The sequence below is a fragment of the Cucurbita pepo genome, chromosome LG02 (assembly GCF_002806865.2).
Source record: "Cucurbita pepo subsp. pepo cultivar mu-cu-16 chromosome LG02, ASM280686v2, whole genome shotgun sequence".
In the NCBI taxonomy this organism is placed as follows: domain Eukaryota; kingdom Viridiplantae; phylum Streptophyta; class Magnoliopsida; order Cucurbitales; family Cucurbitaceae; genus Cucurbita; species Cucurbita pepo.
In genome coordinates this window covers 13,661,704-13,683,592 of record NC_036639.1, presented here as the reverse complement: position 1 = coordinate 13,683,592, position 21,889 = coordinate 13,661,704, and the positions used below count along the sequence as shown (strand labels likewise).

At 37.0% G+C, this 21,889-nt stretch overlaps 4 protein-coding genes across 11 annotated transcripts; 2 read left to right on the top strand and 2 right to left on the bottom strand.

The window, feature by feature from the left end:
* The first annotated feature begins 308 nt into the window (after positions 1–308).
* On the top strand, positions 309–6,024 carry LOC111788010 (signal recognition particle 54 kDa protein 2). 3 transcript variants are annotated; one of them, XM_023668143.1, is made up of 10 exons: positions 309–684; positions 1,448–1,547; positions 1,899–1,969; positions 2,929–3,011; positions 3,502–3,652; positions 3,731–3,879; positions 4,237–4,337; positions 4,421–4,578; positions 5,105–5,219; positions 5,326–6,024. In XM_023668143.1, exons 1-10 carry the CDS (start codon positions 454–456, stop codon positions 5,652–5,654), a joined length of 1,488 nt encoding a protein of 495 aa, XP_023523911.1. In that variant the 5' UTR covers positions 309–453; the 3' UTR covers positions 5,655–6,024. The 3 variants fall into 3 exon arrangements, with proteins under 3 accessions (XP_023523911.1, XP_023523910.1, XP_023523909.1); XM_023668142.1 differs by having other exon boundaries at positions 1,899–1,983; positions 2,943–3,011; XM_023668141.1 differs by lacking the exons at positions 2,929–3,011; positions 3,502–3,652; positions 3,731–3,879 and adding exons at positions 2,544–2,694; positions 2,773–2,921 and having other exon boundaries at positions 1,899–2,052.
* A 592-nt stretch (positions 6,025–6,616) lies between these two features.
* On the top strand, positions 6,617–9,560 carry LOC111787543 (zinc finger BED domain-containing protein DAYSLEEPER-like). Its single transcript, XM_023667540.1, has 2 exons — positions 6,617–6,860; positions 7,426–9,560. Exons 1-2 carry the CDS (start codon positions 6,814–6,816, stop codon positions 9,452–9,454), a joined length of 2,076 nt encoding a protein of 691 aa, XP_023523308.1. The 5' UTR covers positions 6,617–6,813; the 3' UTR covers positions 9,455–9,560.
* A 222-nt stretch (positions 9,561–9,782) lies between these two features.
* On the bottom strand, positions 9,783–15,304 carry LOC111787541 (protein FAR1-RELATED SEQUENCE 6-like). 3 transcript variants are annotated; one of them, XM_023667533.1, is made up of 4 exons: positions 15,107–15,304; positions 14,664–14,956; positions 13,774–14,203; positions 9,783–11,344 (listed from the first exon to the last, which is right to left on the bottom strand). In XM_023667533.1, the coding sequence occupies exons 2-4, from the start codon at positions 14,820–14,822 to the stop codon at positions 9,927–9,929; spliced, it is 2,007 nt and encodes a 668-aa protein (XP_023523301.1). In that variant the 5' UTR covers positions 14,823–14,956; positions 15,107–15,304; the 3' UTR covers positions 9,783–9,926. The 3 variants fall into 3 exon arrangements, with proteins under 3 accessions (XP_023523301.1, XP_023523302.1, XP_023523303.1); XM_023667534.1 differs by lacking the exons at positions 13,774–14,203; positions 14,664–14,956; positions 15,107–15,304 and adding an exon at positions 12,218–12,415 and having other exon boundaries at positions 9,783–12,067; XM_023667535.1 differs by lacking the exons at positions 13,774–14,203; positions 14,664–14,956; positions 15,107–15,304 and adding an exon at positions 11,831–11,923 and having other exon boundaries at positions 9,783–11,748.
* A 1,209-nt stretch (positions 15,305–16,513) lies between these two features.
* LOC111787542 (formamidopyrimidine-DNA glycosylase) lies at positions 16,514–21,543 on the bottom strand. 4 transcript variants are annotated; one of them, XM_023667537.1, is made up of 10 exons: positions 21,199–21,543; positions 20,651–20,702; positions 19,984–20,041; positions 19,707–19,775; positions 19,433–19,558; positions 19,102–19,152; positions 18,815–18,892; positions 18,571–18,670; positions 17,247–17,281; positions 16,514–17,140 (listed from the first exon to the last, which is right to left on the bottom strand). In XM_023667537.1, exons 1-10 carry the CDS (start codon positions 21,425–21,427, stop codon positions 16,721–16,723), a joined length of 1,218 nt encoding a protein of 405 aa, XP_023523305.1. In that variant the 5' UTR covers positions 21,428–21,543; the 3' UTR covers positions 16,514–16,720. The 4 variants fall into 4 exon arrangements, with proteins under 4 accessions (XP_023523305.1, XP_023523304.1, XP_023523306.1 ...); XM_023667536.1 differs by lacking the exon at positions 18,571–18,670 and adding an exon at positions 18,417–18,519; XM_023667538.1 differs by lacking the exons at positions 16,514–17,140; positions 17,247–17,281 and having other exon boundaries at positions 18,418–18,670.
* Positions 21,544–21,889: the final 346 nt, after the last annotated feature.

The following is a 21,889-nucleotide window of genomic DNA, read 5'->3' as shown; positions in this document are numbered from 1 at the left end:
TTGATTGCGGGTTGATGCGACTCGAGTTGATTGCGGGTTGATGCGACTCGAGTTGATTGTTGTTTTGTTTTCCTCATCCGCTCGCTATTGTCCCTCTCGGTCTTTTTGGTTATGACGTAAGCACATAATTATATAATACTATTTTTAGAACAAATATCTGTACTATTTAGACCCCAAAAAAAGAAAAGAAAAAGAAAAAGAAAAAGAAAAGAAAAGAAAAACAAAACTGAAATTCAAGTAAATAAACCGAGGATCCTCTACGGGCAGGCGCATAATATAATAATAGGCATTTTGGTCGACAATCATACTTTCCATTTTTACTACTCCAAATCGGACTCTGAAAGGCGGAGAAGGACGTCGTAAATTCTCTGAAACCCTCAAATCGGAACCCTGCTCCAAAAGCTCGCTCAATCAATCAACAACTCGAATTCAGATTTCGAACAATCGGCCAAGATGGTTTTAGCACAGCTTGGAGGGAGCATCTCCCGTGCCCTCCAGCAGATGAGCAATGCGACGGTCATCGACGAGAAGGTTTTGAACGAATGTCTCAACGAGATCACCCGCGCTCTTCTTCAATCCGATGTCCAATTCAAGCTTGTCCGTGACATGCAGACCAATATCAAGAAAATTGTCAATCTGGATGACCTCGCCGCCGGTCATAATAAGCGCAAGATCATTCAACAAGTATGTGTCGTTTTTATTTTCCATCTTCTCGTCATGGCCAATGAATTCTTATGTTTTGTTTTTATGATTTAGTGTTTTATGAAACTAAAGTTGATCGCAAGAGTTGCAGCTGAATTTAAGACTAGTTTTTATTTTTATTTTTTATTTTTATTTTTATTTTTTTGTTGCTGTATCTTAGCGCTCATTGACATTCGAAATTGTCCACATATTTGATTATGTACTACGAGAAGCTAAGGGAAACGAAAAATCTTTCAGAGTGCACTTAGTTTTAACTTTGACATATTTTAGGATTTGTGTACTTCAACGTTTGCTATTGCAATTTTTGTTCGGCTTTCCAAATTTTCGAAGTATTCTGTTGTAGAGATAACTGGGTGGGTTAGTACTTCCGTGGGCATCATTGTTCTGCGGGATTCTTGTTTTGAAAGAGAGGGTTAACCTCAAGAGTGTGACTTTTTGATTAAAGAGGAAACTAGTTGGAGGTAGTAAAAGAAAAACTGAAATGGACAAAGAAGGTGATTGCAACACTCCCAAACCCTTTTTTACAGAGTAACTGATGTTTACAGCTAACCAAGGCTAATTCCCAATGATCAGCATTTGAAGATGATATATCCCTCATCATTTTTACTACTTTTGATAATAAAACCATGCTGAACAACTTTACTCGTTTTGTTGGTCTCTTCACTCACCTATTTTAAAAATTACCTATTGTATACTATTCATTGGTAAGCTGCGTTTTAAGAGGTTTCCTTTTCTCCCTGTGTAGGCTGTATTTAATGAATTGTGCAAAATGCTTGATCCTGGGAAGCCTTCTTTTACGCCAAAGAAAGGAAAAACTAGTGTTATCATGTTTGTTGGTTTGCAAGGTATGTCAGCTGTAAGATTGTTTTCTTCAGTACTCATTTATTGATCCACTTAAATGTGGCGTTTGGACATTCAGAGTTATGAGGGTTAGTTGCTGTTATCATCATTCGTCACTACTTGAGTTTGACGAGATGAAGTCTAAAGCTACCATCTGGGAGCTGTTCTATTCACGATGGAGCATCTGAAAGACTTTTAGTTATATGTTTGTTTAGAAAAAGGATTTCTCTTATAATTCATTCTTGTTGAACTATATTTGTTTGATTCGTGAAATCCATATTTTTCTTTTTACCATTTTTCACTTTTTTCTACATGTAATTGGTTACTCTATACTTTTTAAATTTTCTAAAATACAGGGTCTGGGAAGACCACAACATGTACGAAGTATGCATATTATCATCAGAAGAAAGGCTGGAAGCCTGCCTTGGTGTGTGCAGATACATTCAGAGCTGGTGCATTTGATCAATTGAAGCAGAATGCAACCAAAGCAAAGATTCCCTTTTATGGAAGGTAGTGTACCTATATATTATTGAGTTGACTCGACTGTGCATTTCTATGATCATGGAAACATGGTTCTATTGAAAGGAATAGTAACTATATGTGAGGGGGTAGTTTTACCAAATTAATAATTTAGTGTGTTGTCCTCTTTAGAACTTTTCTTGCTAAGAGCAAACTACTTCCTTGCATGTATTGATTCTTGTGTTTGATAGTATTGGACTTCTTAGCTTTCTTTCTTCTAGCGTGTTTGTAATTTGGTTGGTATTGGTGGCGGGTGAGGTATAGAAGGAGATATGTTTAGAGTTTATGGTTCCAGGTATATCCTGGAACAGAAATATGTATATACATGTGTGTGTGTTCCTTCTTTTTTTTTTTTTTTTTTTTTTTTTTTTTTTTTTTTTTTNACTTTTATACTAAGTTTTCTTTGTTTCGGAAGTGTGCTTGATTTATTCATCAAGGTGTCATTCAGTATATCCATTATTCTTTGTTTCCCCATTTTGTAGTTACATGGAATCAGATCCTGTAAAAATTGCGGAGGAAGGTGTGGAGAGATTCAAGAAAGAAAATTGTGATCTCATAATTGTTGATACCAGTGGGCGTCACAAACAAGAAGCTGCTCTTTTTGAAGAAATGCGGCAAGTTTCTGAAGCAACGGTAATTTTCTTGTACTTATTTTTTTATGGCCATTTGATTATCTTGTGAAAATTCCTGACTGTTCTTTGCCTTGTCCAGAAACCAGATCTTGTTATATTTGTTATGGATAGCAGTATTGGTCAGGCAGCATTTGACCAAGCTCAAGCATTCAAACAAAGTGTTGCAGTTGGTGCTGTGATTGTGACTAAAATGGATGGTCACGCAAAGGGAGGTGGTGCTCTTAGTGCGTNCTTGGTGTGTGCAGATACATTCAGAGCTGGTGCATTTGATCAATTGAAGCAGAATGCAACCAAAGCAAAGATTCCCTTTTATGGAAGGTAGTGTACCTATATATTATTGAGTTGACTCGACTGTGCATTTCTATGATCATGGAAACATGGTTCTATTGAAAGGAATAGTAACTATATGTGAGGGGGTAGTTTTACCAAATTAATAATTTAGTGTGTTGTCCTCTTTAGAACTTTTCTTGCTAAGAGCAAACTACTTCCTTGCATGTATTGATTCTTGTGTTTGATAGTATTGGACTTCTTAGCTTTCTTTCTTCTAGCGTGTTTGTAATTTGGTTGGTATTGGTGGCGGGTGAGGTATAGAAGGAGATATGTTTAGAGTTTATGGTTCCAGGTATATCCTGGAACAGAAATATGTATATACATGTGTGTGTGTTCCTTCTTTTTTTTTTTTTTTTTTTTTTTTTTCCTTTTAGTTTTTACTTTTATACTAAGTTTTCTTTGTTTCGGAAGTGTGCTTGATTTATTCATCAAGGTGTCATTCAGTATATCCATTATTCTTTGTTTCCCCATTTTGTAGTTACATGGAATCAGATCCTGTAAAAATTGCGGAGGAAGGTGTGGAGAGATTCAAGAAAGAAAATTGTGATCTCATAATTGTTGATACCAGTGGGCGTCACAAACAAGAAGCTGCTCTTTTTGAAGAAATGCGGCAAGTTTCTGAAGCAACGGTAATTTTCTTGTACTTATTTTTTTATGGCCATTTGATTATCTTGTGAAAATTCCTGACTGTTCTTTGCCTTGTCCAGAAACCAGATCTTGTTATATTTGTTATGGATAGCAGTATTGGTCAGGCAGCATTTGACCAAGCTCAAGCATTCAAACAAAGTGTTGCAGTTGGTGCTGTGATTGTGACTAAAATGGATGGTCACGCAAAGGGAGGTGGTGCTCTTAGTGCGTAAGTTTTCAAGGCTGTTTATTCCTGCTTTTTTTGGGATGAAAAACCATAATGAAAGTTGGAAACTCCATGCCGATTGTTTTGCGAAAGCTTTATTTATCTTGGTAGTTTTTGAGCCTTATGGAACATATCTGTAGATATTCATTGGATTTATTGTTTGATCAAGTGCTTGGTCACGTTAAATAGCTTAGTCCAATTGACGCTAGGAGGATATTGTGTCAAAATCTGTTACACACTTGCAGCTCTCTTTTTTCTGGGTTCATTGCATCCTATTTTAATGTTTCTACATATGAAAGATGTATAGATGAATGGTGAATCATTGAGCTAAATCTCTTTGTTTTCTACGTATGGTTGCAGTGTTGCAGCAACAAAGAGTCCAGTCATTTTCATTGGAACTGGAGAACACATGGATGAGTTTGAAGTTTTTGATGTTAAACCATTTGTCAGCCGTCTCCTAGGTGCTTTGTCTATTGAATCTGAACGTGTTGGCTTCAGTTATTGCATGTTTTCTGTTCATTACCAGATTGTTTTATTTCTTTAGGCATGGGAGACTGGTCTGGATTCATGGATAAAATTCATGAAGTCGTGCCAATGGATCAGCAACCAGAGCTTTTGCAAAAGCTTTCAGAAGGAAATTTTACTTTGAGAATTATGTACGAGCAGTTTCAGAACTTGCTTAAGATGGGTCCAATTAGCCAGGTATTATTCTGACATGATATAATATACCGTTAATCTTATTATTTGTTTCTCCCATACATTTGGAAAAAAAAGTAGGTTAACCTTTTGAAGTTCTGAGGGAGATTTGTGAGTAGTAGTGTCACTTAGAGGTTCAGCATAGTAAAAACCGTTCCTCAGGTTCTAAACTTTACACTGCTAAGGTTAATGATATTGACATAAATCTTGGAAATACAGCCTGTTTCTTGCAATAGATACTTTATAGAGGAACGCATCGTAACATCGCTTAAGCAAGTTTAGAATATGTTTTGCTTCACATTTTTATTCACAGATCTGCAACTGTCCTAGCAATACAAGTTCTTTCTAGCAAATTTCGCGTTATAAATAATTGAGATAATGTGTATTTACATGGAATTTGAACCTCTGCTCTAAATACTTGCTATACGCTGATTGGGTGGTCAAGTTTTTAATTCTCTGGTTGCAGTCTTTCTTTACATCAACGACTTCTTGAAACAGACATAAGCATTATTCTAAGAAATGGTCTGTTTAGGTATTTTCAATGCTTCCTGGATTTAGTGCTGAATTGATGCCAAAAGGGCGTGAAAAGGAAAGCCAAGCGAAACTAAAACGCTACATGACTATGATGGACTCAATGACTGATGAAGGCAAGCAAAAGCTATCCATATGCTCTGCCTTTCTTTTTCTTGCTACCTCGGTGTCTATTGAATTTGATGATTGTGAGACTGATACATGGATTTATTATTTTAACAGAATTGGATAGCTCAAACCCGAAGCTCATGAACGAGTCAAGAATGATGCGAGTAGCACGAGGTTCAGGTCGCCGCATTCAGGAAGTAATGGAAATGATGGAAGAGTACAAACGCCTCGCCAAGGTATGGAGCAAGATGAAAGGGCTGAAGATCCCAAAGAAGGGCGAAATGAGCGCTCTATCTCGAAACATGAATGCACAGCATATGAGTAAGGTCCTTCCTCCCCAGATTTTGAAGCAAATTGGCGGGATGGGTGGCTTACAGAGCTTGATGAAGCAAATGGGTTCCAACAAAGATATGATGGGGATGTTTGGAGGTGGAGACAAGTAGAGCTTTGTTTCGAAGTTGGTTCGAGTTCTATCTATTACTCCAGCAATTGGGTCGGTCTTGTGTTGCAGCATTGTGTGGAAATACTGACTGATGTTCTACGTGGAAGAGGAGGAAGAAGACGACGACGACAACAACTCTTTCTCTGGATTGATTAAGCCATTGGACAAATATGTATACACTTATTCTCTAGCATGGTTTCACTTGCGACGGTTCGAGCTAATTATTTTTACCCTTTTTTCGACTCGGGAATTTCACCTTCCCCTTAATCATCAACCACTTGTACTTTGTTGAAGATGTTTAAAATGTTTAGAATGGAATAAGGATGTTTTATGCTTCTATGTCAACTAATAAATATAGAGTTTTACATTTTGTAGTGTATTTGTCAAACTTCAAATTTTACTGATTTCTTCCCAAACGATCTTATTATTTCTTCCATTAGGTTTATTTGGAAGCTTCAAATAGTTTGTGATGCCTTTCTTGTTCTTGTGAAAATTGCAAATCCTAAAAAAAAAAAAAAATTAAAGTGATTAATTGAGATTTTTTTTATTTAATACAATATTATATTTATAATCTCTGTGTATTATAATATATATATATATTGGCGAAATCTCTATTATTAAATTAAATCTAAATATTCCCAGACATAGTGTATCTGCTATCAATTTAATATTCTAACAAATTTTTATTTCAAATATTTTTGAAATATTTTAAAATTTTAAGATTTGTACAAATAAAAAATTGGAAGATATTTTTTTGAATACTTTAACCTAATACTTTACTAAAGCTCCTATAATCTTTAAATTCAGAACAAAAAAAAAAAAAAAAGGAAAAAATGGACGGTTGAGATTAAATAATTGGAGGTGGGCTAAAAACTTGACCACAGAGATTTAGTCTTTGAAATAAACCTATAAATAGCCCACGTCCGGTCCAATTCGCCCTAGTTCCTTCTTTCCTTTCTTTTTGTTTAATCCTCTGTTTCCTTTGGTCCACTTTAGGGTTTATGAAGCTCTGAACATTGAACCGCAAAAGCCCATTAGACTGCTTCGTCTTCGACAGACGTTGCGCCAACTTTTCAAACTCTCTGTAACTTCGTATTTTTCTAACTTTTTCCAAGCCTGGAAGAACACAGCAAACGGAAGTTCTTTTCTGGTTTTCTGTGATGGAGTTGCATGACGGGGAAATTGATAGCCAAATTCATCAGTCTTGGTATGTTTTCTTTCTTTCTTTCTTTCTTTCTTTCTTTCTTTCTTTCTTTCTTTCTTTTTCTTGTTTGCCGCTTTTTTTTTAGAATTGATTCAACGAAGTTTTTCGGGGAGGTTTGGTTTTGTTGTTTTCTCTGTTTGGGGTTTATCGGCGTTTTGTCGAGTCATCGGAGTTGGTGCTTGCATTGAAATTTGTGACTGTGAGTCTTCGAGTTCGGTTAATTATTAAACAGTCTTTGTTGCTTGACGTCGACTATGTTCGTGGGATGGACTTTCGTGTTTTGGGCTTAGAGAAAACAGGAAAAAGTTCGAATTTGTTTCCTGGAATTGGGTGATTAAAATCAGGGCACTGGTTGGGTGGGGGTTCTTATCTGTTTTTCTTTCTTTATTTCTTTCTTTCTTCTGATTGCTGTTGCATTATGTGCATTGGGGTTTTTACTTCTTTTTATAATCTAGAGTGAATTTGTACGTCTAAATTGTGGCATACGTATGCATGTTTACGGAGGATAAGTTATAAAGAACGTTGTGTATGATGAATTTTTAGTGTAAACTTTTTGTTTTTCTTGCAGTGTTACAACTTCGATGACACCGGATCTTCCTTTAACACTTGTTGACAAGCCAAATAAGCGTAGAAGGAAGAAATCTATTGTTTGGGATTATTTCACTGTTCAAACGGTTGAAGATGGATGTATCAGAGCCTATTGTAACCAGTGCAATAAATCTTTTGCTTACATTACTGGTTCAAAGTTAGCAGGCACCAGCCATTTAAAGCGTCACATTGCTTTGGGAATTTGCCCTGTAAGCCGTGAGCGAAATCAGTCTAATAGTTCTCCTACCACCTTCACTAATGGGAATGCTGCCAATCCACCTAGAAAACGCTATAGAGCAACTCCTACATTTGTGAGTATTCCCTTTGATCAGAATCGCTGTAACCATGATATTGCCATAATGATTATTATGCATGAGTATCCACTTGACATGGTAGAGCAGGCGGGTTTTATTGATTTTGTCCGAAGCCTTCAACCCCAGTTCAACATGATGAGCTACGCCACAGTACAAGAAGAATGTACATCCATATACCTTAGAGAAAAAGAAAGCCTCTTGAATTTTGTGTGTGGAATTCCCAGTCGAATAAGTTTATCATTAGATGTTTGGATTTCGAGTGACACCACTTGCTATGTCTTCTTGAAAGGACATTTCATTGACAATAATTGGAACTCACATTGTCTGATGCTAAATGTTGTTAGAATACCCTCTCTTAAGGATGATGCTCTAAATCTGGCTGTCCTCACTTGCATATCTAATTGGCGATTGGATGGACGCGTCTTTGCCTTCACAGTTGATCAGTCCTTTTTAAGCGATACCCTTGCTAGGAATTTTAGAACGTTCTTAGTTGCTAATGACCCAAATTTCCTTAATGGTCAGTTATTGTTAGGAAATTGCTTACCTCAGGTTCTTTGTCAGCTTGCACAGAGTGCACTGTCGTCAATGAGTGAAGTTGTATGGAAGATTCGTGAAAGCGTGAAGTATGTGAAAACCTCCTTTGTCCGAGAGGAGAAGTTCCTTGAGTTGAAGGGCCAACTTCAAGTACCCTGTACTAAGGAGCTTTCAATTGATAATCAAACCAAATGGGACACAACGTTTCATATGTTGACAGTAGCCTGTGAGTTGAAAGAAGTCTTTTCGTACTTGGAAGAATCTGATCCTAGTAATGAACTAAGTATATCAACAGATGATTGGAAGGTTGCAGAAACTCTTTGCACATATTTGAAGTACTTTTTCGATGTGGCTAACATCTTAACTTCACCCTGTTATCCAACTGCAAATGTGTTCTTCCCAGAAGTATCAAAAATTCAAACAGAGCTTACTAATGCAAGCATGAGCCAGGATCCACTTGTTCGTGACATGACAAAGCCTTTGAAAGATCAGTTTGATAAATATTGGAACGATAGTTGCTTAGTTTTAGCAATGGCAGTGGTGATGGATCCAAGGTACAAATTGAAGCTTGTTAAATTTATCTTCTCCAAAGTGTTTGTTCAGAATGAAGAGGATTGGACCAGGATTGTTGACTATGGTCTCCGTGATCTTTTCCTCCAGTACACCATGGAAACACTTACTCTATCAGAGTCCTTTGGAGAAGACGGGAATATCGATATCTCCATAAATGAGACACATCAGGAAGAACATCAGGGAGAAATATATCTTACAACAGGTGATGGGCTCTCAGATTTTGATGTATATATTTCTGAGATCTCTGAAAACGAGCAAACAAAATCGGAGTTAGATCGTTATTTGGAGGAGGAGTTATTTCCCAAATCACAAGAGTTCGACGTTTTGAGTTGGTGGAGACTAAACAGATATCGGTATCCTACGCTGTCGAAAATGGCCTATGATATATTGTCCATGCCTGTGTCGACCGTTCCTCATGACTCAGTTTTCGACACTGAAATCCAAAGAATTGATAGCTACCGAAGGTCATTGCCACCGGCAATACTTGAGGCCCTCATTTGCACCAGAGATTGGTTACGGTATGGATCATTACTATCCCCATCCCCATCTACTGAGATGTCTGATGCCATTGTGAAAAGGGAGATTTAGGTTCTTGGAGTTTAGATTTAGATTTTTTATTTAGATAAATGATTTTTTGGGATTAACAGGAATTGCGTAGCATCCTTACTTTCTGATTTACTTTCATATATATAATTTTTTTTTTTTTNCATATAGCCTCACATTCACTTGCAACATATGGCTTCTATGTTGCACAGCCTGTGGAAGATTTTTGAAATGGAATAGATGTTTTATTCTTCTACAACTTATAAATAGTAATAAAATAGCTTTCAAATCTTATCTTGTCTACCTAGTTTGGACATATATATTCTTTTATCAAATGATCCAAAGTTTAAACTTCCTCTAAAAAAAATAAAAATTATGACCATGAAATAATACTACGGTTCATATAGATATTCAATTTGGATATTTAGAAGTATATGGACAAAAACAAAACCAGTCCCAAAGTACAGTTCTCTGCTCTAATGTCTCTCCCCCATTTCCATAGCCTTACATCTCCAAACTAACTGGAAGGATTTGTTCCAAGACGAAGCTTGCTCAGTATATCATTGATTCCCTGTATTGCGATATCGTATCGCTCTTTCGATTTTCTCCCTTCTTCAATGACTTGCACAATGGATCTGTATAAGTTGTCATACCTGTGAATTTGGCTGTTAATATCAATACCCCTGCAACTATAATCAAGAACGTAGCTTCTTTTCACGTCTTTTCTCCATCGTGGAAGGATATACTGAGGCGGGATTTCCTCGATACCATTCTGGTTAAGAACGGATAATGTATGTCTGCATAAATATCCTTTGGAGTTGAAGAGGCCACAATTGCACTGGACCTCCATCTCAGATTCATTATATAAAACTTCAAAGTCTCTTGCATCCCTCCTATTTCCCTCCATTTCTACATGTTCCTTCACAATATATGTCACTAGTGACCCCTCAGCATTCAACTTTCTGGTGCTAAAACAAGAATACATTCCCTCCACCTCCCTCTCGAACTTTTTAAGTATCTCATTGGTATACAATTTACTAATCTGCAGTTCAAAATAGCATCTTGATCTAAGCATGAAACTCGAACTTTTTGAATCTGCATCAGCCAAAGCTTCAAGCTGATAACGTGATTGTAAAGCTCGATCATACTTCGCAAGGAATTCTCTTAAAGAAGTATGCACACCCAAATATTCTTGAAAGAAACATGAAACTGTATCACTGGATTGTATTGACAACACTCCAGCCAAGAACACATCCTTCACGAAAACTGGAACCCACCGTCTCCGATCCTCGTAAATCGCTTGGAGCCATTTATGATCTCCAAGCATGTGCTGCTGGACCATACCCTCCCAGACGGCCTCAAATTGTTCTGGCTTTGAGGAGTGGTAAACTGCTTTACAGATTGCAGTTTCGATTTCTTCGTATTCGAGCAGGCTTCCTAGCTTCTGTGGAACTTTTCTCATAATATCAGATAAAGAAATGCAATGAGAAGCTCTGGGAAAGACATCAGCAAGAGCAATTTGCAGCGCTACACATTGATCTGCAATGATTACTTGTGGAGGTCGTCCTAGAATAGAGGTAAGCCATGCTCTAAACAACCATATATATGATTCTGCTGCCTCCATGGCAAGTAAACCACAACCAAATAAGACAGACTGCCCATGATGGTTTATTCCAATAATTGAAACCAATGGGACTTCATATTTGTTTGCTAAACATGATGTGTCAATGTACACAACATCACCAAAATAATTATACGCAGCCTTCGACCTTGAAGAAACCCAAAACAAATTCATCAGAGATCCTTTCTCATTGAGATCCACAACATAGAAAAAATTTGAATCTGTCAGTTGTGCTTGACATAAAAAATCTTCAACAGCTACAGCATCACCTTCGTTAAATTTCAATTGATTGGAATCATCAACACTATTTCCAAATTCTCCTTCATCAACATCCAAGAATCCATTGTGATCAGCATCAACTACAACCGTTCGAAATAGTCTAACTTTTTGCACTTCTTCAGCACTATCTAACTGCAACAATCTTTTGGTTCCAACACCCAAGTTCTTATGAGATTTATAAAACTTTCCACTAGTTGGGTTGATTAAGTGATTGTGATCAAGCTCAACTTCAATTATTCTCCACCTTCTGGTGTCCATCAACCTAAATTTTATCATAGCAGGGCAGCCAGTTCTTGTTTCTGGTCTCGGTCGGTTCGCTTCACTCTTCTTCTTGAAACCTGCACTGCTACAGCTAAGTTTTCCTCTGTACCTTTCCTTACTCTTCCTATACCAAGTGTTACTAACTCGGACTCCGAATCCCTGTTCTTTTGCATAGCAACTGTAAAAGTAGTACACATCCTCATAAGACTCAAACTCCATACCCACAGCAGGAGGAAGGGGATTTTCTCCTTGAAACATACCAGTTTGATCAACATAATCTGCAAGTACAGAATCCCCTTCGATCTCAAAATAATCTGCCTCCTCATCGCCCACAGGATCAGTGTTGAGAGAAACTCCATCCATCTACTCGAGATGAAACAATCAACTCTTTCTACGTAAAGAAAAAGATTCAGAAGAACAAACTCCAATTGTTGGAATCATTCGTCGTTAGGTATGGATCCACAGAATTTCGGAAGTTCCGATCCGGATTTCGGCTTCTATATCCAAATCGCAGCTTAGTTGAATTTCATTTCGATAAGAAGAGTAAAAGGGGAAAAAAAAAAGTGTAAAATACCACGAGATTGAAAGTGTAATTCATCGATTCCATCGACTCAGCCAAAGAAAAAGAAACCTAGAAAGCGCCTTACTTTTGAGGAGCGAACTCGTTGCCTATCTGTTGGCTTCTCCACAGCCGTAACTCGTCTTCGTAGCGCCATTGTTACTTCTTCTTCTTCTTCTTCTTCTTGTTCCTCTGTAATTTTGACGCCACAGTTTCATATAGTTATTTTCAGAGAAACTGCAAAATTACCCTTTTCATTACAAAATACGGCTCCACCTTCGCTACAAAATTCTTTTTCTATTTTTTTAATCAATTATTGGAAACGGGAAATGAGATTTCAATTTTAGATATATGCAAACATTGCCTATATTTTCTTCTTGAAAAAAAAAATANGCCTCAAATTGTTCTGGCTTTGAGGAGTGGTAAACTGCTTTACAGATTGCAGTTTCGATTTCTTCGTATTCGAGCAGGCTTCCTAGCTTCTGTGGAACTTTTCTCATAATATCAGATAAAGAAATGCAATGAGAAGCTCTGGGAAAGACATCAGCAAGAGCAATTTGCAGCGCTACACATTGATCTGCAATGATTACTTGTGGAGGTCGTCCTAGAATAGAGGTAAGCCATGCTCTAAACAACCATATATATGATTCTGCTGCCTCCATGGCAAGTAAACCACAACCAAATAAGACAGACTGCCCATGATGGTTTATTCCAATAATTGAAACCAATGGGACTTCATATTTGTTTGCTAAACATGATGTGTCAATGTACACAACATCACCAAAATAATTATACGCAGCCTTCGACCTTGAAGAAACCCAAAACAAATTCATCAGAGATCCTTTCTCATTGAGATCCACAACATAGAAAAAATTTGAATCTGTCAGTTGTGCTTGACATAAAAAATCTTCAACAGCTACAGCATCACCTTCGTTAAATTTCAATTGATTGGAATCATCAACACTATTTCCAAATTCTCCTTCATCAACATCCAAGAATCCATTGTGATCAGCATCAACTACAACCGTTCGAAATAGTCTAACTTTTTGCACTTCTTCAGCACTATCTAACTGCAACAATCTTTTGGTTCCAACACCCAAGTTCTTATGAGATTTATAAAACTTTCCACTAGTTGGGTTGATTAAGTGATTGTGATCAAGCTCAACTTCAATNTAATTTCGAGTACACTAACCAATATTAAGATTCATTGAAGTGTAAAATGTAGGTTGATCCCAAAAAAAACTCTCTGTTGACAGGTTCGTTTCCACTCGAAATAACTGTATGTGCAACAGCTTTGTTGCGTCAAAGTCTGTTATATCGACCTTTCCCCTACAGGCACTCATAGAACTTGGAATTGAGCTTGGACTTGGGTCGTATTCTTTCTGTAAGAACGACATGTTTTTCCCCTCCAGGCACTCATAGAACTTGGAATTGAGCTTGGACTTGGGTCGTATTCTTTCTGTAAGAACGACATGTCGTCTACATGTTTCCTGGTTGAAACACAGGCATTAGATCTTATTCTTAACGAGAAACCGAAGATATTGGCTAAATATATGTTTTTAACTCGTTTTTGTAATTTATTTTAATTGTTTTCTATTTAATTTTTTATGNTCAATTGATTGGAATCATCAACACTATTTCCAAATTCTCCTTCATCAACATCCAAGAATCCATTGTGATCAGCATCAACTACAACCGTTCGAAATAGTCTAACTTTTTGCACTTCTTCAGCACTATCTAACTGCAACAATCTTTTGGTTCCAACACCCAAGTTCTTATGAGATTTATAAAACTTTCCACTAGTTGGGTTGATTAAGTGATTGTGATCAAGCTCAACTTCAATTATTCTCCACCTTCTGGTGTCCATCAACCTAAATTTTATCATAGCAGGGCAGCCAGTTCTTGTTTCTGGTCTCGGTCGGTTCGCTTCACTCTTCTTCTTGAAACCTGCACTGCTACAGCTAAGTTTTCCTCTGTACCTTTCCTTACTCTTCCTATACCAAGTGTTACTAACTCGGACTCCGAATCCCTGTTCTTTTGCATAGCAACTGTAAAAGTAGTACACATCCTCATANTTTGTTTGTAAAATTTGCTTTCAAAAGCATTATTTATCTGTTTAATTCTAATAAACAAAGAAATTCTAATAAACACTATTTTGATTTTTTAAATATAGTTTATTAATATTAATCCATATTGAATAATTTTAAGATAAAAGAAGAAATTATACCATTATACCGCTAGTAGATATTACCCGTTTTGACTCGTTACATATCACCGTTAGTCTCACGATTTTAAAACACGTCTGGTAAGGAGAGGTTTTCACCCCTTATAAGGAATATTTCATCCCTCTCTCCCACCGATGTGAGATCTCACAATCCACCCTCTTAAGGACCTAGCGTCCACACTGACATACACCGCTTGGTGTCTGGCTCTGATACCATTTATAACAATTCAAGCCCACCACTAGAAGATCATTGTCCACTTTGCCCCGTTACGTATCGTCGTCAGCCTCACAGTTTTAAAACGCATCTNTAAGACTCAAACTCCATACCCACAGCAGGAGGAAGGGGATTTTCTCCTTGAAACATACCAGTTTGATCAACATAATCTGCAAGTACAGAATCCCCTTCGATCTCAAAATAATCTGCCTCCTCATCGCCCACAGGATCAGTGTTGAGAGAAACTCCATCCATCTACTCGAGATGAAACAATCAACTCTTTCTACGTAAAGAAAAAGATTCAGAAGAACAAACTCCAATTGTTGGAATCATTCGTCGTTAGGTATGGATCCACAGAATTTCGGAAGTTCCGATCCGGATTTCGGCTTCTATATCCAAATCGCAGCTTAGTTGAATTTCATTTCGATAAGAAGAGTAAAAGGGGAAAAAAAAAAGTGTAAAATACCACGAGATTGAAAGTGTAATTCATCGATTCCATCGACTCAGCCAAAGAAAAAGAAACCTAGAAAGCGCCTTACTTTTGAGGAGCGAACTCGTTGCCTATCTGTTGGCTTCTCCACAGCCGTAACTCGTCTTCGTAGCGCCATTGTTACTTCTTCTTCTTCTTCTTCTTCTTGTTCCTCTGTAATTTTGACGCCACAGTTTCATATAGTTATTTTCAGAGAAACTGCAAAATTACCCTTTTCATTACAAAATACGGCTCCACCTTCGCTACAAAATTCTTTTTCTATTTTTTTAATCAATTATTGGAAACGGGAAATGAGATTTCAATTTTAGATATATGCAAACATTGCCTATATTTTCTTCTTGAAAAAAAAAATAAATTATTATTTAATTAATTTCGAGTACACTAACCAATATTAAGATTCATTGAAGTGTAAAATGTAGGTTGATCCCAAAAAAAACTCTCTGTTGACAGGTTCGTTTCCACTCGAAATAACTGTATGTGCAACAGCTTTGTTGCGTCAAAGTCTGTTATATCGACCTTTCCCCTACAGGCACTCATAGAACTTGGAATTGAGCTTGGACTTGGGTCGTATTCTTTCTGTAAGAACGACATGTTTTTCCCCTCCAGGCACTCATAGAACTTGGAATTGAGCTTGGACTTGGGTCGTATTCTTTCTGTAAGAACGACATGTCGTCTACATGTTTCCTGGTTGAAACACAGGCATTAGATCTTATTCTTAACGAGAAACCGAAGATATTGGCTAAATATATGTTTTTAACTCGTTTTTGTAATTTATTTTAATTGTTTTCTATTTAATTTTTTATGTATTAATATTTTTTAAATTATATTATTTTTTTGTTTGTAAAATTTGCTTTCAAAAGCATTATTTATCTGTTTAATTCTAATAAACAAAGAAATTCTAATAAACACTATTTTGATTTTTTAAATATAGTTTATTAATATTAATCCATATTGAATAATTTTAAGATAAAAGAAGAAATTATACCATTATACCGCTAGTAGATATTACCCGTTTTGACTCGTTACATATCACCGTTAGTCTCACGATTTTAAAACACGTCTGGTAAGGAGAGGTTTTCACCCCTTATAAGGAATATTTCATCCCTCTCTCCCACCGATGTGAGATCTCACAATCCACCCTCTTAAGGACCTAGCGTCCACACTGACATACACCGCTTGGTGTCTGGCTCTGATACCATTTATAACAATTCAAGCCCACCACTAGAAGATCATTGTCCACTTTGCCCCGTTACGTATCGTCGTCAGCCTCACAGTTTTAAAACGCATCTATTAGGGAGAGGTTTCAACACCTTTATAAGGAATGCTCCGATCTCCTCCCCAACAAAAGGAACTTAATATGTTTAAAAATCGAGCCATTACACCAAAACGTAAGGAATAAAATAGTAGCAAATATCCTTTGAGAGATGAATGAACTAAAAACATTTAGGAAATGGGCTGAACCAAGTAGAATGATAAATTTGCCTTTTCCTAATCTTATCAACATTCTTCAAAATGATGGGAACAGAACAGATGATACAAAAGCCATGCCCACATCTACGGCTAGGATTAACAGTCATGACAAGAAGGCAAGTTCCAACTGCAGGCATATGTTCTCATAATTATCAACAAAAAAAACACTACATATGGTAATAAGGACATGAACTTACTTTGCTTTCTTCCTCTGCTTACCACTTCGACTGCTAGGAACTGTTTGCTTCGAAGGCTTCTCCGATTCAGAAGCATCGTGCATTCGCCCAACGTTCGTCCTCTTTCCCGCTTTCATCTTTCCAATGTCATGAATGTTGTCTTCATCATCACTGGCATCATCGTTTTCAGCTTCTTCATCAGAGCCATCGTCCTCATTGATTTTGGATTTTCTTTTGGTTGAAGGCTTCTTAGAGGGACCCTTAGGCTTTGACTTTGTCTTTGTATCTGTTGTATCTGCAGTTTTCTTTGTCTTGCTCACTAGTTCACCAACACCCTCATCATTCATTTTTTTGCCTTCGTTGATTTTTCTCTTTGAATTTTGATTTTTCGGTTCAGCTCCAGTAAGCTTTTGCAACTCAGGTACGAAGGCCGATGTCTAAGACAGGAGAAGAATATATTCATCATATGAGGCCTTTAAATGATGTATGTAATAATGCGGGACATAAGTGCCAGATTAGTTTTCATGTTCTAGTGCAACATACCCTGCCGCCTGTAGTGATGAAATGGATTTCCTTACCTGCCACAATATACGGCAGACATGTTTGAGATAATAACGAAAACAATACCGAAGGCAATATTTTTTTAATTGAAACCAAGCTTAAGAAGACAGGGACATAAAAAAACCAACACAAAAGGAGCCAAATTAAAGAAAATGACTCCAATTGAGCCATATAAATACCTACTGGATAATTACACAAGTTCTTAACCACCGAAGCCAAAGGAAGGAATGGAGCCTAACAAATGATCAAATTCCTTCCTAGAATGCTTCATTCCCCTAAAAATGTTATGGTTCCTCTTACCCCAAAGACCCTGTAACAAAGCACATAGGCCAACTATTCACAAAACCAGCCCTTTTTTCTAACCGGCGGATGAATCAAAGACTCCTCTACCAAAAGCAAATTTATGTTACATGCCAGAGGAAGCAGTCCAAGAATACCACAACTTGGACTGCTCATCGAATCTTTCTACTACGTAACATGAGATTCTCGGGAAAAATCAAAATCCAAGAAATCACTTCCTATCAGTTATTGATCAATCACTACTCTTTTATTCGTTGCAGAAGATCAAAGGAATTGTAGGTTGGGAACTATTTTTTGTTTATTGTTTCCTTAGCCAACAAATCTTGCATATTTTGATTTTCGCTTCTCTTACTCTCTCTGTGGAGTGTGCTCAAACAAAGATTGGAGTTCCTTATCATTCAAACATGTACTAACTTACCATGCGTAGAAATCAGTGAGAGTACTAGTATGAGGTTTATGGGGGGGGAGATTAGGAGGGTATGTAAGGGCATAGTAGTAATTAGTTTGCAGTGTCTGGGTACTAAATAAGGAGCGTTAGGGACCTTAGTGGATCATTCATAGTGGGATTGTCCATTCTGGGACTTGAAAGAGAGATAGCCCTCTCGAAAGTAGTTTCACTTTGGTACCGCAAAATATTAGTATCTTGTGTTTTCTTTGTTTGGGCACCTAACAAAAGCCTGAAATGGTCAAATAAAAGCAGTACAAACTTCCCTTCACGAAAAAAAGTGTACATGATGTTTATATTTTTCTTTTAATCAAACAGAGATTAATTGAATCTGAACAAATTCATGTCTAAATAATTTCAACACTAGAAATCATGAAACTCATGTGTACAAGAAATAAAGAGCCAACCATCAACAAAAGCCTTGCCAGGCTTCTTTTCGCGTGAATGGAAAATCCAATTATTAGGAAACCGACTACTATCTGCTCCAACTTCAAGCGCTTTTTCAATTACCTGTGAAAACAGTTGCTTCATCAAAATGATCAAATATCTAACTAGGCTTACCATTGACCTTCCCAGGCTTTTTCCCCCACCGAAAATGAAACAACCATTCTTCAGGAAAGTTGTTGGACTCAGCATCAACATCAACTGCTCGTTTAAGGACCTACAGGTGGTTCCTCCATACTTTCCATGAAGACTGAATGTTTTACTAAAAAAACTCAACAGAGTGCAGCATGCCTTAACTCCAAGTAGGGCAGCAAGGTTTGGGGACGATTTGGATGGGGGAGAGAAAAGAGCAAAGCCGTACCTCTTGTATGCTCTTGTGCAAAGCTGCACAACTTTCTTTGGATAGGGTAGCAGCACTTTGATTTGGATGAATTCTCGCCTGAGAGAAAATTTTTAAATAGATGTTTTTAACTGATTAGTCCTCACTCCTCATCTAAAGCCCCAAAAGTAATCTCTAGAAATGGAATTGAAAAGAGAACTGTATCCATATTTTCACACGCAGAGTAACACCATGAAATAAACCTCACCGGGCATTCCTATGATTTTAATCACATTTTATTTCAGGCTAACAAAATAAGGTGAACTTACTTGATATAGCACTTCATCTGCAATCCAATTGCCAATACCCGAAATATAGCTCTGCGAAGTTAGACAAAGACTAATAAGAATCATCATTTTAAAACTAAGAAAATAAATTTTCATTTCTAATCCTGCGTAACATTGCGGTTTATAACACTCTGGGATACTGCAACTTCACAGAGTCAGTTCTTTAATCTAATACCAAAATGATCGAACACTGAACCATTACAAAACAACGCAATCCTATTGTTGAACCTCAGGCCATGGACACAGCTTCAACTAAATCTAAAAACTATGCTTTGTGAAAGTAGATTACTGAGAAATTTGTAGAAATTTTTACCTGATCAAGCAATAGAGTCTTAATAGCCAGTTTCTTCTTGCCCAAGGATTCAATAAAGTCATCCAGTGCCATAGGCTCTAAAAGAGCATCTGGGCCAAGCTTAGATATTGGGGGCACTGAAGCTGGCTGTAAAAAACCAAAATTGTTAGAGAAGCTGATAAGAATGTCCATCTATTGAAAGAATGTATGAACTTAGCGGCGATTCATTACTAAAATAACCAGATCTTAAAAGAATCCATGAAATAAAGGTGATTCACGAGTCATATTGAGGTACATCTTTCAGCAGGCAGACTTTTGCAAACCGCCTTTTGTCTGTGAAGGATAGGTCTACACCATCGTCAAGCTGCAGAAGGAGAATTCCGGGATTATGTTGTAATGACATAAAGTAGAAAGAACTGAAGAAAATTTAATCTGTTGTGTGATCATAAATATCATAAATAAATTTGAAGTAGAAGGTAAATATATATAAACAAATGAGCCCTTCAGTATACAAAGGCTCGCAGACAATTAGTTAGCAACCTTTTACTAGTAAGGAAAACACATGATCTTACCTCAACAAAGAACTTTGAGTACTTGGAAGGCCACTCATCATCTTCATTAACCACAGACCTGTATGTATCACCATTTGTTAATCGAAAATCAGTCAGAAATTACTCTTTTGAAAGATCCTTGTAATTAATGACAAAAGCACATTGATATATTTGTAAGGATGTGATTGCATAATTTGAGCAGTCTAAATCATGTTTAGAAAATATGCGACCAAAAAACCTAGACAATCGAACAAGGCTACAAGCAGTAAAATCTACAATTTGCAGTCTGCATTTCACGACTACAGGGAAAACTGTATCAACTAGATTAGGCAATTGTGTTGTCAATACACTGTTCAGTATGCTGATATGAAAAATCCTTTCCAAGATATCAATGGTTGTAAATGATGTATGCAACAAAATATACTTGAAATTAGTACAAATTTGCTCTCTATCTAGTCCACTCGTATCACTCAAGGTAGTTACTATGAGTCTAACTAATTACAGTCATCAGTTTTATAAATTTCCATTATTTACGCTCGTTTTTGGTTATTTATATGAACTTTCAGCATGCAGAATCACCAAATTAAAATCTTGAAACAAGAAATTTGATCCCTCCCAACAGAGTAACTTTTTATTTAGCTGTAATTGCACAGTGCATGAACCACAAATTTATTCTAATCAGGCTGACCTTTTATAGTTCGTGACAGCTACGCCCTTGATGTATATGGCACCCGCCATCCCTGGAGGAAACCAACACGAAAATGAATGAGACCATAGGAAGTCTAAATGGGTAAAAGAATGAGCATCATAAAGAACTATTAGGAAGAGAATGACCCAATCAACAAGAGAAATATAACAGAATGTCAACCTAAAATCAACATACAAATGAAACAAAATAATGCTAAAATTTGGAAAATAATGAGGCTCACAGTGGCATCATGAATTTGGAAACTAGAGAAGAACCAAAAGCACCACTAACAATAATGCCAAAATTTAAATAGTTGAAGCAACTAATCACACTCGCATAATTCCAAATACAGCATGAATTTCGTAAATTCCCCTTACATTCATTATTCACATGAAACCAACAAAATCCAAGATTCCCTTAGTTTTCACCCAAACAGTTCCACGAGAAATGAGGAAAAACAATCAATTTTCAATAGCAGGAGATCAAACGTTACTTCAAAATACCACATGCACCTCAAAAGAATCAAGGATATAAAGAGGGAGCAGTACCGAAGTGAAATGTAGGGAAAGGGGGAGAATCGAGGCGGAGCCACATGTGTTTGCCCTTGCGATGGGCGGAGAGGATGGTTTTGCCTAAGAGCGAAGCCTCGAAGTCAGAGGGCGATATGCCGTCGATGACCTTCGAATCGTCAGCTATCAAGGCCTTCTTGATGACTTTCCCGACACAATGCTCTTCAATAGCCCTCCTCGCCGCCTCCACCTCAGGTAACTCCGGCATCGTGCGGTGGTTGGAAAGCAGATAAGAAGCTTTGGCGCGCTTTTCTCTTGCTGGTGTTGCGGATGGAGGACGATGCTTTTCCGAGGGGAAAGTAGTACAGGTCGGCTGACGTTTTACTGCTGCGCTGAACGGAAATACAATAAAAAAAATATAATTTTTATTGAGTTAAATTGTTCAAATTACAATATTACCCTTACACAATTTTAAATTATCATTAAAATAATTTTTAAAAATCGGCCGAGTTTTTTTTTTTTTTTTTTTTTTTTTTTACGGGTTTTTTNAGGCGTTTGGGGTTTAATAATAACATTTTATTATATGTAAAATAAAATAAAATAAAATAAAGAGAGCTGGGCCTAAGCAATTATGTGGCCCAATATCAAAATTGGGTCATTGGGCCGAGGTAAGATTCTAAATTTGTATCGTTTAATCGGCCCACTTCTCTCGGTATCTCTTTCACCGTGG

Excerpts from the sequence above, each read along its gene's own strand:
- LOC111787542 (XM_023667536.1), bottom strand. The coding sequence starts at position 21,427 with ATGCCGGAGTTACCTGAGGTGGAGGCGGCGAGGAGGGCTATTGAAGAG. Across the intron at positions 18,893-19,101 it reads CAGATGAAGTGCTATATCAA|GCGAGAATTCATCCAAATCA; the intron begins GTAAGTTCACCT and ends ATTTTCTCTCAG. Across the intron at positions 18,520-18,814 it reads TGCACAAGAGCATACAAGAG|GTAATTGAAAAAGCGCTTGA; the intron begins GTACGGCTTTGC and ends CTGTTTTCACAG.
- LOC111787541 (XM_023667533.1), bottom strand. The coding sequence starts at position 14,822 with ATGGATGGAGTTTCTCTCAACACTGATCCTGTGGGCGATGAGGAGGCA. Across the intron at positions 11,345-13,773 it reads GGATGTTGATGAAGGAGAAT|TTGGAAATAGTGTTGATGAT; the intron begins TTGGAAATAGTG and ends ATGAAGGAGAAT.
- LOC111787543 (XM_023667540.1), top strand. The coding sequence starts at position 6,814 with ATGGAGTTGCATGACGGGGAAATTGATAGCCAAATTCATCAGTCTTG. Across the intron at positions 6,861-7,425 it reads AGCCAAATTCATCAGTCTTG|TGTTACAACTTCGATGACAC; the intron begins GTATGTTTTCTT and ends TTTTTCTTGCAG.
- LOC111788010 (XM_023668143.1), top strand. The coding sequence starts at position 454 with ATGGTTTTAGCACAGCTTGGAGGGAGCATCTCCCGTGCCCTCCAGCAG. Across the intron at positions 1,548-1,898 it reads CATGTTTGTTGGTTTGCAAG|GGTCTGGGAAGACCACAACA; the intron begins GTATGTCAGCTG and ends TCTAAAATACAG. Across the intron at positions 4,338-4,420 it reads ATTTGTCAGCCGTCTCCTAG|GCATGGGAGACTGGTCTGGA; the intron begins GTGCTTTGTCTA and ends TTATTTCTTTAG.